The sequence below is a fragment of the Diadema antillarum genome, unplaced genomic scaffold (assembly GCF_040938485.1).
Source record: "Diadema antillarum isolate AM-2024a unplaced genomic scaffold, OU_Dant_1.0 seq00000083_RagTag, whole genome shotgun sequence".
Taxonomy (NCBI): domain Eukaryota; kingdom Metazoa; phylum Echinodermata; class Echinoidea; order Diadematoida; family Diadematidae; genus Diadema; species Diadema antillarum.
In genome coordinates, this window is record NW_027271176.1 from 499,447 (window position 1) to 515,702 (window position 16,256).

The 16,256-nt window shown below is 36.1% G+C and overlaps 1 protein-coding gene across 1 annotated transcript; it reads right to left on the reverse strand.

Moving 5' to 3' along the window:
* Positions 1–6,908: 6,908 nt before the first annotated feature.
* Positions 6,909–15,485, reverse strand: LOC139726446 (uncharacterized). Its single transcript, XM_071637402.1, has 5 exons — positions 15,197–15,485; positions 12,055–12,105; positions 11,706–11,756; positions 7,788–7,844; positions 6,909–6,970 (listed from the first exon to the last, which is right to left on the reverse strand). Exons 1-5 carry the CDS (start codon positions 15,483–15,485, stop codon positions 6,909–6,911), a joined length of 510 nt encoding a protein of 169 aa, XP_071493503.1.
* Between the last annotated feature and the right edge of the window lie 771 nt (positions 15,486–16,256).

Genomic DNA, 16,256 nt, shown 5'->3' on the forward strand with positions numbered 1-16,256 from the left:
ATGCAAAATAAGCATTTTTTTTTCTATTCCAATGTTCTAATCAATATTTGGTACGTCGTCACATTAAGAAGTGCAATATTTTCGTACCTGTGGGGCTGGGAGCAGGAGTAGTTGCAGCAGTTGTGGGTGCTGGCGAACCAGTGCCTGTATATAACAATTATTTTATAGAAAGATGCGTCATTAATGTTAATCTGAATATCAATTATTTCATTGTGAATGTAACATTAAAGAACTTTGTTAATTTTCTCTTGTCATGCAAATTAATCTTTATCTCTATTTCAATGTCCTAATCAATATTTGGTATACGTCGTCACATTTAGAAGTGCAATATCCACGTACCTGTGGTGCTTGGAACTGGAGAAGTCGCAGCAGTTGTTGGTGCTGGCGAACCAGTGCCTGTATATAGCAATCATTTTATAGAAAGATCCGTCATTAATGTTAATCTAAATATCAATTATGTCTTTGTGAAAGTAACACTTGTACGAAGTTTGTTTATTTTCCCTTGTCATGCAAATTAATCTTTATCTCTATTTCAATGTCCTAATCAGGACTTGGTATGCCGTCATATTTAGAACAATCATTAATTTGTATGGAAAGTGCATTATAAAATCCGATGAGATTGCAAGGTGGTTCATTAAAGGAGAAAACACATACAATATTAGTCATTTTGTAAGCAAAAGATGTTTGTTGTGTAGACTGAAAAAAAAATAGTACCGTCCTTTTTGAAGGTACAAATGTCAGATAACATTCCCGTTTTGAAGATCACATTTCTTCGCCTGTCTGCATACCCGCACACTGTGCTTTACAAGAGGTTTTTCGATACCACGTCATGTTGAGCGTTCAGGCATACCTTTGTTCGTGTACATTCTTTCCCTATACTCAAAAGTTAAACATCAGCTTTGTCCCTGTACATGTACGCAATGATTAAGCAAATTTTCATTATTTCACTTTTCCTGAAAGAGAGATTTCCCCAATTTCTACATTCTAATCATGAATAATTTTTTGGACTGCAATATTTACGAACCTGTAGTGCTCGGAGCTTGACTAGTTGCAAGAGTCGTTGGTGCTGGCGAAGCTGTACCTGTATACAACAATCATTTTATAGAGAGATGCGTCATCAATGTTAATCTAAATATCAATTATGTCATTGTGAAAGTAACACTTGTCCGAATGTCGTTTATTCCTCTAAAGTTTGTAATGCAAAATGGGACCTGGAGTTGCAGCAGTTGTTGGCGCTGGCGAAGCTGTGCCTGTTTAAAAAAAAAATAGAATAGATAAGCTGTGCCTGTGCACATAATAGTAATTACGGCGTAAAAAACAACAACCCAAAAATAATAAATCATTCATAACAAAATATGCTGTTGGCAGCAATTTCTTTAAAATAGTCCACGCATATCCAGTGCAGTCCTTTAATTCTCCAGGTCGTTGTAAAAAATATTGAAAAGATATTCCCCTATTGATGGTTCAGAAGTCACATGGATTAGCTTCTTTTTTTTTGTTGAAATGATTAGCAGGTACATCCTACTTGAAACATTTGGTATTTTAGTAAGTTGTGGAAACATGTCAAATGAAAAATGTCAAAAAGTTCACTATCAACGTACCTGTTGGAGTAGTCCCAGCAGTTGTGGGTGCTGGCGAACCAGTGCGTGTATACAACAATCATTTTATGGAAAGATGCGTCATTAATGTTAATCTGAATATCAATTATGTCATTGTGAAAGTAACACTTGTACGAAGTTTGTTTATTTTCTCTTGTCATGCAAAATAAGCATTTTCTTTTCTATTCCAATGTTCTAATCAATATTTGGTACGTCGTCACATTAAGAAGTGCAATATTTTCGTACCTGTGGGGCTGGGAGCAGGAGTAGTTGCAGCAGTTGTGGGTGCTGGCGAACCAGTGCCTGTATACAACAATCATTTTATGGAAAGATGCGTCATTAATGTTAATCTGAATATCAATTATGTCATTGTGAAAGTAACACTTGTACGAAGTTTGTTTATTTTCTCTTGTCATGCAAAATAAGCATTTTCTTTTCTATTCCAATGTTCTAATCAATATTTGGTACGTCGTCACATTAAGAAGTGCAATATTTTCGTACCTGTGGGGCTGGGAGCAGGAGTAGTTGCAGCAGTTGTGGGTGCTGGCGAACCAGTGCCTGTATATAGCAATTATTTTATAGAAAGATGCGTCATTAATGTTAATCTGAATATCAATTATGTCAATGTGAAAGTAACACTTGTACGAAGTTTGTTTATTTTCTCTTGTCATGCAAAATAAGCATTTTTTTTTTCTATTCCAATGTTCTAATCAATATTTGGTACGTCGTCACATTAAGAAGTGCAATATTTTCGTACCTGTGGGGCTGGGAGCAGGAGTAGTTGCAGCAGTTGTGGGTGCTGGCGAACCAGTGCCTGTATATAGCAATTATTTTATAGAAAGATGCGTCATTAATATTAATCTGAATATCAATTATGTCAATGTGAAAGTAACACTTGTACGAAGTTTGTTTATTTTCTCTTGTCATGCAAAATAAGCATTTTTTTTTTCTATTCCAATGTTCTAATCAGTATTTGGTACGTCGTCACATTAAGAAGTGCAATATTTTCGTACCTGTGGGGCTGGGAGCAGGAGTAGTTGCAGCAGTTGTGGGTGCTGGTGAACCAGTGCCTGTATACAACAATCATTTTATGGAAAGATGCGTCATTAATGTTAATCTGAATATCAATTATGTCATTGTGAAAGTAACACTTGTACGAAGTTTGTTTATTTTCTCTTGTCATGCAAAATAAGCATTTTCTTTTCTATTCCAATGTTCTAATCAATATTTGGTACGTCGTCACATTAAGAAGTGCAATATTTTCGTACCTGTGGGGCTGGGAGCAGGAGTAGTTGCAGCAGTTGTGGGTGCTGGCGAACCAGTGCCTGTATACAACAATCATTTTATGGAAAGATGCGTCATTAATGTTAATCTGAATATCAAAATATGTCATTGTGAAAGTAACACTTGTACGAAGTTTGTTTATTTTCTCTTGTCATGCAAAATAAGCATTTTCTTTTCTATTCCAATGTTGTAATCAATATTTGGTACGTCGTCACATTAAGAAGTGCAATATTTTCGTACCTGTGGGGCTGGGAGCAGGAGTAGTTGCAGCAGGTGTGGGTGCTGGCGAACCAGTGCCTGTATATAACAATTATTTTATAGAAAGATGCGTCATTAATGTTAATCTGAATATCAATTATTTCATTGTGGATGTAACATTAAAGAACTTTGTTAATTTTCTCTTGCCATGCAAATTAATCTTTATCTCTATTTCAATGTCCTAATCAATATTTGGTATACGTCGTCACATTTACAAGTGCAATATCCACGTACCTGTGGTGCTTGGAACTGGAGAAGTCGCAGCAGTTGTTGGTGCTGGCGAACCAGTGCCTGTATATAGCAATCATTTTATAGAAAGATGTGTCATTAATGTTAATCTAAATATCAATTATGTCATTGTGAAAGTAACACTTGTCCGAATGTCGTTTATTCCTCTAAAGTTTGTAATGCAAAATGGGACCTGGAGTTGCAGCAGTTGTTGGCACTGGCGAAGCTGTGCCTGTTTAAAAAAATAGAATAGATAAGCTGTGCCTGTGCACATAATAGTAATTACGGCGTAAAAAAAACAACAACCCAAAAATAATAAATCATTCATAACAAAATATGCTGTTGGCAGCAATTTCTTTAAAATAGTCCACGCATATCCAGTGCAGTCCTTTAATTCTCCAGGTCGTTGTAAAAAATATTGAAAAGATATTCCCCTATTGATGGTTCAGAAGTCACATGGATTAGCTTCTTTTTTTGTTGTTGAAATGATTAGCAGGTACATCCTACTTGAAACATTTGGTATTTTAGTAAGTTGTGGAAACATGTCAAATGAAAAATGTCAAAAAGTTCACTATCAACGTACCTGTTGGAGTAGTCCCAGCAGTTGTGGGTGCTGGTGAACCAGTGCCTGTATATAGCAATTATTTCATAGAAAGATGCGTCATTAATGTTAATCTGAATATCAATTATGTAATTGTGAAAGTAACACTTGTACGAAGTTTGTTTATTTTCTCTTGTCATGCAAAATAAGCATTTTCTTTTTTATTCCAATGTTCTAATCAATATTTGGTACGTCGTCACATTAAGAAGTGCAATATTTTCGTACCTGTGGGGCTGGGAGCAGGAGTAGTTGCAGCAGTTGTGGGTGCTGGCGAACCAGTGCCTGTATATAGCAATTATTTTATAGAAAGATGCGTCATTAATGTTAATCTGAATATCAATTATGTCAATGTGAAAGTAACACTTGTACGAAGTTTGTTTATTTTCTCTTGTCATGCAAAATAAGCATTTTTTTTTTCTATTCCAATGTTCTAATCAATATTTGGTACGTCGTCACATTAAGAAGTGCAATATTTTCGTACCTGTGGGGCTGGGAGCAGGAGTAGTTGCAGCAGTTGTGGGTGCTGGCGAACCAGTGCCTGTATATAACAATTATTTTATAGAAAGATGCGTCATTAATGTTAATCTGAATATCAATTATTTCATTGTGAATGTAACATTAAAGAACTTTGTTAATTTTCTCTTGTCATGCAAATTAATCTTTATCTCTATTTCAATGTCCTAATCAATATTTGGTATACGTCGTCACATTTAGAAGTGCAATATCCACGTACCTGTGGTGCTTGGAACTGGAGAAGTCGCAGCAGTTGTTGGTGCTGGCGAACCAGTGCCTGTATATAGCAATCATTTTATAGAAAGATCCGTCATTAATGTTAATCTAAATATCAATTATGTCTTTGTGAAAGTAACACTTGTACGAAGTTTGTTTATTTTCCCTTGTCATGCAAATTAATCTTTATCTCTATTTCAATGTCCTAATCAGGACTTGGTATGCCGTCATATTTAGAACAATCATTAATTTGTATGGAAAGTGCATTATAAAATCCGATGAGATTGCAAGGTGGTTCATTAAAGGAGAAAACACATACAATATTAGTCATTTTGTAAGCAAAAGATGTTTGTTGTGTAGACTGAAAAAAAAATAGTACCGTCCTTTTTGAAGGTACAAATGTCAGATAACATTCCCGTTTTGAAGATCACATTTCTTCGCCTGTCTGCATACCCGCACACTGTGCTTTACAAGAGGTTTTTCGATACCACGTCATGTTGAGCGTTCAGGCATACCTTTGTTCGTGTACATTCTTTCCCTATACTCAAAAGTTAAACATCAGCTTTGTCCCTGTACATGTACGCAATGATTAAGCAAATTTTCATTATTTCACTTTTCCTGAAAGAGAGATTTCCCCAATTTCTACATTCTAATCATGAATAATTTTTTGGACTGCAATATTTACAAACCTGTAGTGCTCGGAGCTTGACTAGTTGCAAGAGTCGTTGGTGCTGGCGAAGCTGTACCTGTATACAACAATCATTTTATAGAGAGATGCGTCATCAATGTTAATCTAAATATCAATTATGTCATTGTGAAAGTAACACTTGTCCGAATGTCGTTTATTCCTCTAAAGTTTGTAATGCAAAATGGGACCTGGAGTTGCAGCAGTTGTTGGCGCTGGCGAAGCTGTGCCTGTTTAAAAAAAATAGAATAGATAAGCTGTGCCTGTGCACATAATAGTAATTACGGCGTAAAAAAAAAACAACCCAAAAATAATAAATCATTCATAACAAAATATGCTGTTGGCAGCAATTTCTTTAAAATAGTCCACGCATATCCAGTGCAGTCCTTTAATTCTCCAGGTCGTTGTAAAAAATATTGAAAAGATATTCCCCTATTGATGGTTCAGAAGTCACATGGATTAGCTTCTTTTTTTTGTTGAAATGATTAGCAGGTACATCCTACTTGAAACATTTGGTATTTTAGTAAGTTGTGGAAACATGTCAAATGAAAAATGTCAAAAAGTTCACTATCAACGTACCTGTTGGAGTAGTCCCAGCAGTTGTGGGTGCTGGCGAACCAGTGCCTGTATACAACAATCATTTTATGGAAAGATGCGTCATTAATGTTAATCTGAATATCAATTATGTCATTGTGAAAGTAACACTTGTACGAAGTTTGTTTATTTTCTCTTGTCATGCAAAATAAGCATTTTTTTTTCTATTCCAATGTTCTAATCAATATTTGGTACGTCGTCACATTAAGAAGTGCAATATTTTCGTACCCGTGGGGCTGGGAGCAGGAGTAGTTGCAGCAGTTGTGGGTGCTGGCGAACCAGTGCCTGTATATAACAATTATTTTATAGAAAGATGCGTCATTAATGTTAATCTGAATATCAATTATTTCATTGTGAATGTAACATTAAAGAACTTTGTTAATTTTCTCTTGTCATGCAAATTAATCTTTATCTCTATATCAATGTCTAAATCAAGATTTGGTACGTCGTCACATTAAGAAGTGCAATATTTTCGTACCTGTGGGGCTGGGAGCAGGAGTAGTTGCAGCAGTTGTGGGTGCTGGCGAACCAGTGCCTGTATATAGCAATTATTTTATAGAAAGATGCGTCATTAATGTTAATCTGAATATCAATTATTTCATTGTGAATGTAACATTAACGAAGTTTGTTAATTTTCTCTTGTCATGCAAATTAATCTTTATCTCTATTTCAATTTCTAAATCAAGATTTGGTACGTCGTCATATTCAGAAGTGCGATATTTTCGTACTTCTGGTGCTGGGAGCAGGAGTAGTTGCAGCAGTTGTTGATGGCGGCGAACCAGTGCCTGTCCACAATAATCATTTCACTGAAATATGCCTTTTCGATGTTTTTGTAAATATCGATGTTGTCTTTTCTTTGTCATTTATTTCTACTTTTGTTGTTCTAATAAAGATTTTGGTATTGAGGTCGTCATATTTAGAAGTGCAATATTTACGTACTCGTGGTGCTGGGACCTGGAGTTGCAGAACTTGTCGGTACTGGCGAAACTGTGCCTGTTTACAAAATTTCATGTCATTTAAAAAAGTGCATCATCGATGTAAATCTACATGTCAATTTTGTCATTGTACAAGTAATATCAAACGAAGTTTCGTTATTTCTGTTGTCTTGCACAAGAATTTGCACAAGAATTTTCTCTTTATTTCTTCATATAAAAAAAAAAATGTAGGCCCTAAACGGGATTGGGTAAGATGTCAAGTCAAATATTTACGCACCTGTGGTGCTAGGAGCTGGAGTAGTAACAGTTGTTGGTGCTGGTGAAGCTGTGCCTGTGTATATAACAGTAATGGCGGCGTAAAAGAAGAAGAAGAAAAAAAAAACATAAATCGTTGATAGCAAAATATGCCGCTGGCAGCAATTGCTGTAAAATAGTCCATGTATTTCCAGTGCAGTCCTTTTATTCTCCAGGCCGTTGTAAGAAATCCCAAAATGATAGTTCCTTCTAAATGGTACAAGAGTCACGTGGATTTGTTCTTTCTGAATGATTAGTAGGTACATCCTCCTCGAAACATTTGGTATTTTAGTAAGTTGTCGTAACATGTCATATCAAAAAGTTCACTATCAACGTACCTGTTGGAGTAGTCCCAGCAGTTGTTGGTGCTGGCGAACCAGTGCCTGTATACAACAATCATTTTATGGAAAGATGCGTCATTAATATTAATCTGAATATCAATTATGTCATTGTGAAAGTAACACTTGTACGAAGTTTGTTAATTTTCTCTTGTCATGCAAAATAAGCATTTTTTTGTCTATTCCAATGTTGTAATCAATATTTGGTACGTCGTCACATTAAGAAGTGCAATATTTTCATACCTGTGGGGCTGGGAGCAGGAGTAGTTGCAGCAGTTGTGGGTGCTGGCGAACCAGTGCCTGTATTTAGCAATGATTTTATAGAAAGATGCGTCAATGATGTTAATCTTAATATCAATTATGTCATTGTGAAAGTAACACTTATACGAAGTTTGTTTATTTTCTCTTGTCATGCAAAATAAGCATTTTTTTCTATTCCAATGTTCTAATCAATATTTGGTACGTCGTCACATTTAGAAGTGCAATATTTTCGTACCTGTGGTGCTGGGAGCAGAAGTAGTTGCAGCAGTTGTTGGTGGCGAACCAGTGCCTGTATATAGCAATCATTTTATAGAAAGATGCGTCATTAATGTTAGTCTAAATAACAATTATGTCAATGTGAAAGTAACACTTGTACGAAGTTTGTTTATTTTCTCTTGTCATCCAAAATAAGCTTTTTTTTTTCTATTCCAATGTTCTAATCAATATTCGGTACGTCGTCACATTTAGGAGGTGCCACCAATTTCCATGATATAGTGTATATTTAGTATATTATAGTACTAGAAACCCTTTATAATATCAGAATATCCAATGTCCACATGTGACCTATAACTGGAGCAGTTACAACAGTTGTTGGTTTTTGCGAAGCAGTGCCTGTGTAAAACAATCATTTAACACAAATATGCCTTTTCGATGTTATTATGAATGTCAGTGTTGTCATTTCTTTGCTATTTATTTCTTCCTTCTATTGTTCTAATAAAGATTTGGTATTAGAGTCAGCGAAGTGCAATATTTACGTGCCTGTGGTGCTGGGACCAGGAGTTGCAACAGTTGTTGGTGCTGGCGAAGCTGTGCCTGTGTACAAAAGTTCATTTCATAAAAGAAAATGCATCATCGATGTAAAACCACATGTCAACTTTGTCGTTGTACAAGCGATATTAAACGGAGTTTGTTTTTTATCTCTCGTCTTGCACAAGAATCTTTTCTTTGATTCTACATAAAAGAAATGTAAACGGGATTTGGTAAGATGTAAAGTGCAATCTTTACGTACCTGTGGTGCTAGGAGTTGGAGTAGTTGCAGGAATTGTTGGTGCTGGCGAAGCTGTGCCTGTGTACATAACAATTACGGCGTAAAAAAACAACAACAACAACATAAATCGTTGATAGCAAAATATGCCGCTGTCAGAAACTGCTGTAAAATAGTACATGCCATTTACGGCAGTGCTTTACGTACGTACTGTAAGAAATATTGACACGGTATTTCCATGTAAATAATTCAGGTGTCACATGGATTTGTTCGTTTTGAATGATTAGTAGATATCTCCTACTTGGAATGTTTGCCATTTTGGTAAGTTTTGGAAACATTTCATATAAGAACTTAAAAGTCCAATATCCACGTACCTGCAGTGCTTGGAACTGGAGAAGTCGCAGCAGTTGTTGGTGCTGGTGAACCAGTGCCTGCGAACAACAATCATTTGATAGAAAATTGCATCATCGATCAATATAAACCTAAACAAACAAACGCCAGTTTGTGACAGTGCAATCACGTGGCACTGTAAGGTTGATCGATCATTAAGAAAAGAAAAGAAATTATCGCCATTTAATAAACAAATTTTGTTGACTTGAATAATTACAGTCCCTTTCAATGTACACACTTCAAATAATACATCTCTATTCAGCGTCCGTTTGGACATTTACTAAAAGAGTATTTGGGTGTTCTTTTTCTCACATTAATATAGTTTGTTCAGGAGCGTTACATCATACCTTCGCACGGTTCTTTCAAAGGTTCAAAAGCTAACTATCAATTCTGTCATTGTGCAAAAAAAAAAAACACTTTTACGGAGTCTCTTTTTTCTATTTCTACAAGATTTGGCAAGTTGTCATTATCTACGTACCTGCGGTGCTGGGAGCAGGAGAAGTTGCAGCAGTTGTGGGTGCAGGCGAACCAGTGCCTGTATATAGCAATCATTTTATAGAAAGATGCGTCATTAATGTTAATCTAAATATCAATTATGTCAATGTGAAAGTAACACTTGTACGAAGTTTGTTTATTTTCCCTTATGATGCATATTAATATTTTTTTTTCTATTTCAAAGTCCTATTCAATATTTGGTATGTCGTCACATTTAAAAGTGCAATATTTTCGTACCTGTGGTGCTGGGAGCTGGAGTAGAAGCAAGAGTTGTTGGTGGCGGGAAAGCTGTGCCTGTGTACAAGACAACAATTAATGAAAAGAGAGAGAAACCATTGGTAATGAAACATCTACTTTGTCACCAATTGGAAGGAATAGTAAATTGCGAATAACAACTTTTCTCAAGGTTTAATAGAAACTGAAACCACATTTCTGGACGATATAGAAATCACAATTTTGTTCTCTTTGAACGATTAGGAGGTGCCACCAATTTCCATGATATAGTGTATATTTAGTATATTATAGTACTAGAAACCCTTTATAATATCAGAATATCCAATGTCCACAAACACGTGATACCTATAACTGGAGCAGTTACAACAGTTGTTGGTTTTTGCGAAGCAGTGCCTGTGTAAAACAATCATTTAACACAAATATGCCTTATGGATGTTATTATGAATGTCAGTGTTGTCATTCTTTGCTATTTATTTCTTCCTTCTATTGTTCTAATAAAAATTTGGTATTAGAGTCAGCGAAGTGCAATATTTACGTGCCTGTGGTGCTGGGACCAGGAGTTGCAACAGTTGTTGGTGATGGCGAAGCTGTGCCTGTGTACGTAACAACAACCATTGCAAAAAACGAGGAATCCTTGATATCAAAACAAATAATCGCTAGATTGTCAGAACTAAGAGGTCATGACAAGATGTACAGAAACATGATCCATTCAAAATTCAGGTGGTTGATGCGCTTGTTGGTGCAGGTGAAAACGAACATGAAACACTTTTTGGCAAGAGGTCTTGATAGGAACATAATAATGTAATTATTTGTTTTCTTGTCATCAAACATGATTACATAATTGATGATCTTGTCATCAAACTTTATTACGTGGTTCATGATCTTGTCATCAAACATGATTACGTAGTTCATGATCTTGTCATCACACTTTACTACGTAGTTCATGATCTTGTCATCAAACATGATTACGTAGTTCATGATCTTGTCATCAACGATGATTACGTAGTTGATGATCTTGTCATCAAACATGATTACGTAGTTGATGATACTAGGCCTCTCAGTGCATACGGCAAGAGCAATATTTTTGTTTTTGATTACTGAATTAGATACATATCTAGTTGCTTCTTTTGCAGTGTTTAAGAGGTATAGTCGTTAATGGTTCTGTCTACTCGATTGTAAATTCGACTATTTACGCCTGTGCATAATTATGTTAAAGGGATGGTACAGTATTGGTGGAGAGGAGAATTTTGCTTTTAACTTTTTGCGAGATACCAAGAAAACACGAATGAAATAGAACAGATCATGCCATTTTAAGAGGAATTCAAAGTTTATTTGATGAAAATCGGGTTTGCAATGACTGAAACATCCAAAAACAAAGTAAAACAAAGCGATCGTAATAAAGTGTGGGTTCCATACTTATTATAATCGCTCTGTTTTGGATATCTCAGCCATTTCACAACCAATTTTCATCAAATAAAAGTTGTTACATCCTCTTTCATGTTTCATAGGAGGTTTCTCATTATCTCACCAAAATAATTATTTTAGAAACCTGAAATTATTGATTCATAGAGCTAAATGTTCAACCTCAGTTAAATTTAGTGAATTTCTACATGGGTTAACAAGAGAGGATAATAGTTTCGTTTTAAGATGACTTCTTTAAAAAAAATAGCAATACCGACTGGGCGTTGAATGAGACTTTAATACAGTCATCCATGTATAACAGGTGACATGACTTTCTTGAATATTTTATACATTTACGTTTACATTTAAGGTCAATTTCTACATATTTGTTATACCTATCGTGCTTGGAACTGGCGTAGTCGCGGCTGTTGTCGGTGGTTGGGGAGCTGTAATGATGTAAACATGAGATATGATAATTCAACGTCTAAACAATAAGGATCATTTTTTTTCTCTATCTCTTGGAAGTATTGTACAATATTGAATGTCTCTTACTACTCCTTTCCTTGTAGATTTTATCGTATGCTTGATTTAGATGGTTCAATTCTTTATTAAGTTATTTACTCCAATATGAACGTAATATTTCATTCGATTTATTTTTCTTTTGTTTTATCTTTAACATAAGTTTCAAATTCAACCAAATATTATGGTGCGTTTTCACATGTAGAAATGCCAATATATACGTACCAGTGGTGCTGGGCGCAGAAGTAGTTGCAGCAGTTGTTGGTGCCGGAGACCCTGTGTGTTTATGTCACAAGAAACATACGATACTCGTCAGCAAATATGGTTGGGTATTGAATTGAGATGGGCAGTAATTAGTATTTCCCATTAAGAAAAATATATAGATTGTTTGTCATGAGCAGATGTCGTCAGCTATTCCCATCATTTTGGTTGTGTAGTCAGTGATAGTAAAAATTCGTAAATATTCATGTCTGACCTATTTGTAAGCCAAAAAGATGCTTAAAGGACAAGTTCACCTTTATAAACATAAGGATTGAGAGAATGTAGCAATGTTAGTAGAACACATCATTGAAAGTTTGAGGAAAATCAGACAATCCGTTCAAAAGTTATGAATTTTTGAAGTTTTTGTGCAGTACCCGCTGGATGAGAAGACTACTGCAATGTATGAATAACTTAGATGTCACATGCGTACAACAATATAAGGAAAATATAAAGAGAATTTCACAAAATTCCATCTTTTGAAAAAAGTACACATTCCCCAGACTCGTTACCGACAAATGTTATGGGTAATATTATTTCCCCTGCCTTTAGAAAGAGGCAAGTCAAGTGCACTTTTATTATGCGAAAAAAGTGAAAATATGTTGAATTTTCTTTTACATTTTCTTTATACTGTTGTACGCATATGACTCACAAGCTGTAGTAGTCTCCTCATCCAGCGGTTCCAACACAAAAATTTTAAAAAATCTTAACTTTTGCATCGATTGTCCAATTTTCCTCAAACTTTCACTGATGTGTTCTACTAATATTGTTGCATTTTCTCAATCCTTATGTTTATGAAGGTGAACTTGTCCTTTAATATTTTGTTTCAACAAGTAATGCACCTGTCTTTGCCCGCGTTAGAAACTGCTTATCTTTAAAATCATGAGAAATGTGATGTTTCATGGGAAACTCATGAATGTGTATGAGTCTCTCCCTTGCACAGTGAACTTTGCGCATTGTGTTATTACATTACTTCAGAATCTTTTGGTTGTTCGCTGCAACCCAATTAGCGCGTCTACCCGTATCAATGCATATCGGAGCAACAAACAAACAATTAAAAAAAATGTTCATAATTCTTTTCTTTATTTTTACATGGGGCCTACTTTACTCTGGTTAGGCATCGTCATATTTGATCATTTTAATCATTATATCTTGATGCCTCTTAACCCTATAAAGCCCAAGCTATTTTGACCCCTTCCAGGCCCAAGGGGGGTGGGGGGGGGGGGGGGGGGCAACGTCATATTTGGCACATGGATAGAGCAACTCATACTCTACATGACCCATCATTTGAAATTTCTCAAGGTCACCTATTGAGGGCGCTATTTACCAAAATATAAAGAAATACATAGGAAATATGTTGAAATCATATTTTTCTTTATATTTCTTTATCCCCAGTATATATGCTTTTATTTTGTATCAATCAATTTGATATTTGCGAGAAAGGAAGAGCAAGTAAACCTACGCTATTTGTCATGGTTGAAATTTCTCAAGGTCAGCATATGGGGGCGCTATTCATTACAATATATAGAAATATATTAAACCTCTGATGTATTGCTTGGGATAGGTACAAGGTTATATATTGGTATCACATTTGATATTTCCATAATACAGTACTCTCGGCATAATCGGGTAGGCTCTGGCAGAGCGTGCCCGATTAATAAACAGAAGAACACGTTTCATTCACAATTGACACACACAATGTGTATGTACATGCATTGTACACTGCGCCAAACACCTACACTGTATGCTTAACACGCGTGCTTGCACGGCACATTATACATACCTTACACTTGCTCAGTCACGAGCAATAATTTACACTCTTTTTATGGACAAACATGTCTTCAGAAAACTTAGTCGTTTGTCTATAGACTCCTCGCTAACACGCAGGCGTTTTCCGAAATGAACTCGTCTCTTTGCCTGCACTAGTCAGGTAGGACGTCGGGTTACTTTTCAAGAAGTGACTGGGGAAAAGCAAAATTATAGAGCTGGTGAATGACCTGATTTTCGTCGCAAAACTTCTTGTATTATGAATGTTGTTGCAGAGCAAGGGAGGAGCGCAAGTGTGTTCAACTATTGTCTGTCTATGCAGTTGTGAGTGCCAGCTACATGTGTAATTTTCGTTAACGTGTGGCAAGTCGGTACTGATACATGTGTTTTCATGTTTAATCACTCAGCCCCAAATGACCAGTCTTCTTTGCAAATTAAGCAGAGAATGCGATTAGCTGTGGAAAATTTGACATTTATGATTTTTTTAAGTGTCATATCTGCGATAAGATGTGGGTAGAAATTACATATGAAGAAAATTATTTACCCATTTATGCGGAGAGGCAACCCGATTATCAGGTGATTTTAATGTGCATTGGAACTGATTTTGACATTACTACCCAATTAAACGGAGTACCCGTTTAAGCGATACCCGATTACACGGAGAGTACTGTATTGGAATTTGAGTTTGCAGATTGATAATACGATCAACAAATGATATTACAGGCAAAGCTTGTGTGAAAATAAGACAAAATAAACGGGTAGTCTTTGGAAAATGCTGTTTTTTATTATTTCTATTACGTCATATAAAAAGAAAGGAAATGATAAGAAAACCATTCCAGGGTAATTCACAACCATAATTACTTTACATTTTGGTTCTTCAGCAAATTACAGCCAAGAAAACCCACATTTCATCCATTATTATAGACGTTGATTGAAATTGGAACAGAAAAACATGCTAAATCTGATGAACATGGCTGTCAGTTTACGGTTGCCATGGCAACCAGCAATATCAAACATTGCTAAATTATATACCAAAATGTTTGCAATAAGATTTTAGGAAAAGTCACCAAATTTGGTTGAAATCGGTTAAAGGGTGTAGGAGTGGCAAACGAAAATACGGTAGGGGGCACAATGTGCCCCCCCTCCCCTTGGGCTTTATAGGGTTAAAGTTAAATGGAAGCTATTTCCCTTGCACTTTCTACTTTACGAACCAAATTTAGTAGGAATGCGTCTTGACAGTGATGTTGAGGAAGTATGTTAATTACATTGAGAAGAATGCATTAGACGGAAAAGGCAACAAAATCAAGAGCAAAGGGCAAAACTTGGTCATATCTGCACTCACCTACTCGGAGACAACCTCTCACGTAAATGTTAGCTCTGGTGGCATTCAGAACATCAAAGTTAATCACCACCGATACGATTTGCAATGTATTGTAAGGTTCATCGATCACAAATGAGCTGGGGGAGCTTGCTGGAACGATGATAGAATCGGGAGTTTTGCTACCATCCATAGCTGTGATATCGGTAAGCTCAATTTGTCGAAGACGGGCCGGCTGTTTGTTGGTGAACACCGTAACAGAGTAGACTTCGGCTGCGATCGGAAGGGAGGTGTCCACCGAGGTGAAAGACATCCGGATCCTGTTCTGAGATCCTGGTAAGACGGGGACAGTCTCAGCCTGCGTTGGTAAGCCGCCATTTGGCGTCAGCGTAACGATGGGCTCAAAGGCTTCACCCTCAGCAAGGGGCTTGTCACATTCATCTTTACCATGGCAACAGCAAGAAGAGAGAATGAGACAGAGGGAGAAAGTGATAAATGTGATCAGGAATAACGACAAAGAGGGAGAATGAAAAAGAAAATAAAACAAGACGAGATAACAAACAACGGAATCATAAAGTTAATAAAAAAATGTTCGAGTTCGTAAAATAAATCTAAAGTTAACAAATTGTTGTTCTTTTTTAACCAATGGTTCTTGAAAATGCCCCTCGAAAGTAGCTGTCTGTAAACCACTAATTCAAAATGATTGCCTCCTGAAAATTGTGATCAATCTGCTTCGTGCACACACTTTGGTATTTCTATTGGCTGAACACTCAAATGTATATCATTGTGCATTGTAAAGTAAACATTACGTCTATATTATGCGAGCAAGCAATACTTACAATATACCGGAGTCGTTGTTGGAACGGTCACTGGATAGAAACAGAGACAAACAAGTAAAGGACAGTATGTTATGAATAATTGTTTCGCCACGCTTTTATCTTCGAAAATTAAAAATGAAGAGAAACCTGCAAGTACTGAATAGATAACAAGCTTAAACTGTGTGTGTGCCCATTACTAGAATCGTTACATACAAAAGGGACGAAGGGTCATCAAAAAATGTAACTTCACTAAAACTGTGCGTGTA

What these genes read in the sequence shown, in the direction of transcription:
- LOC139726446 (XM_071637402.1), bottom strand. Translation starts at nt 15,485, where the DNA reads ATGTCTTTCACCTCGGTGGACACCTCCCTTCCGATCGCAGCCGAAGTC. An exon ending in GAGAGGTTGTCTCCGAGTAG is followed by an intron (nt 12,106 to 15,196) that starts GTGAGTGCAGAT and finishes ATAAACACACAG; the next exon opens with GGTCTCCGGCACCAACAACT. An exon ending in TTCTGCGCCCAGCACCACTG is followed by an intron (nt 11,757 to 12,054) that starts GTACGTATATAT and finishes ACATCATTACAG; the next exon opens with CTCCCCAACCACCGACAACA.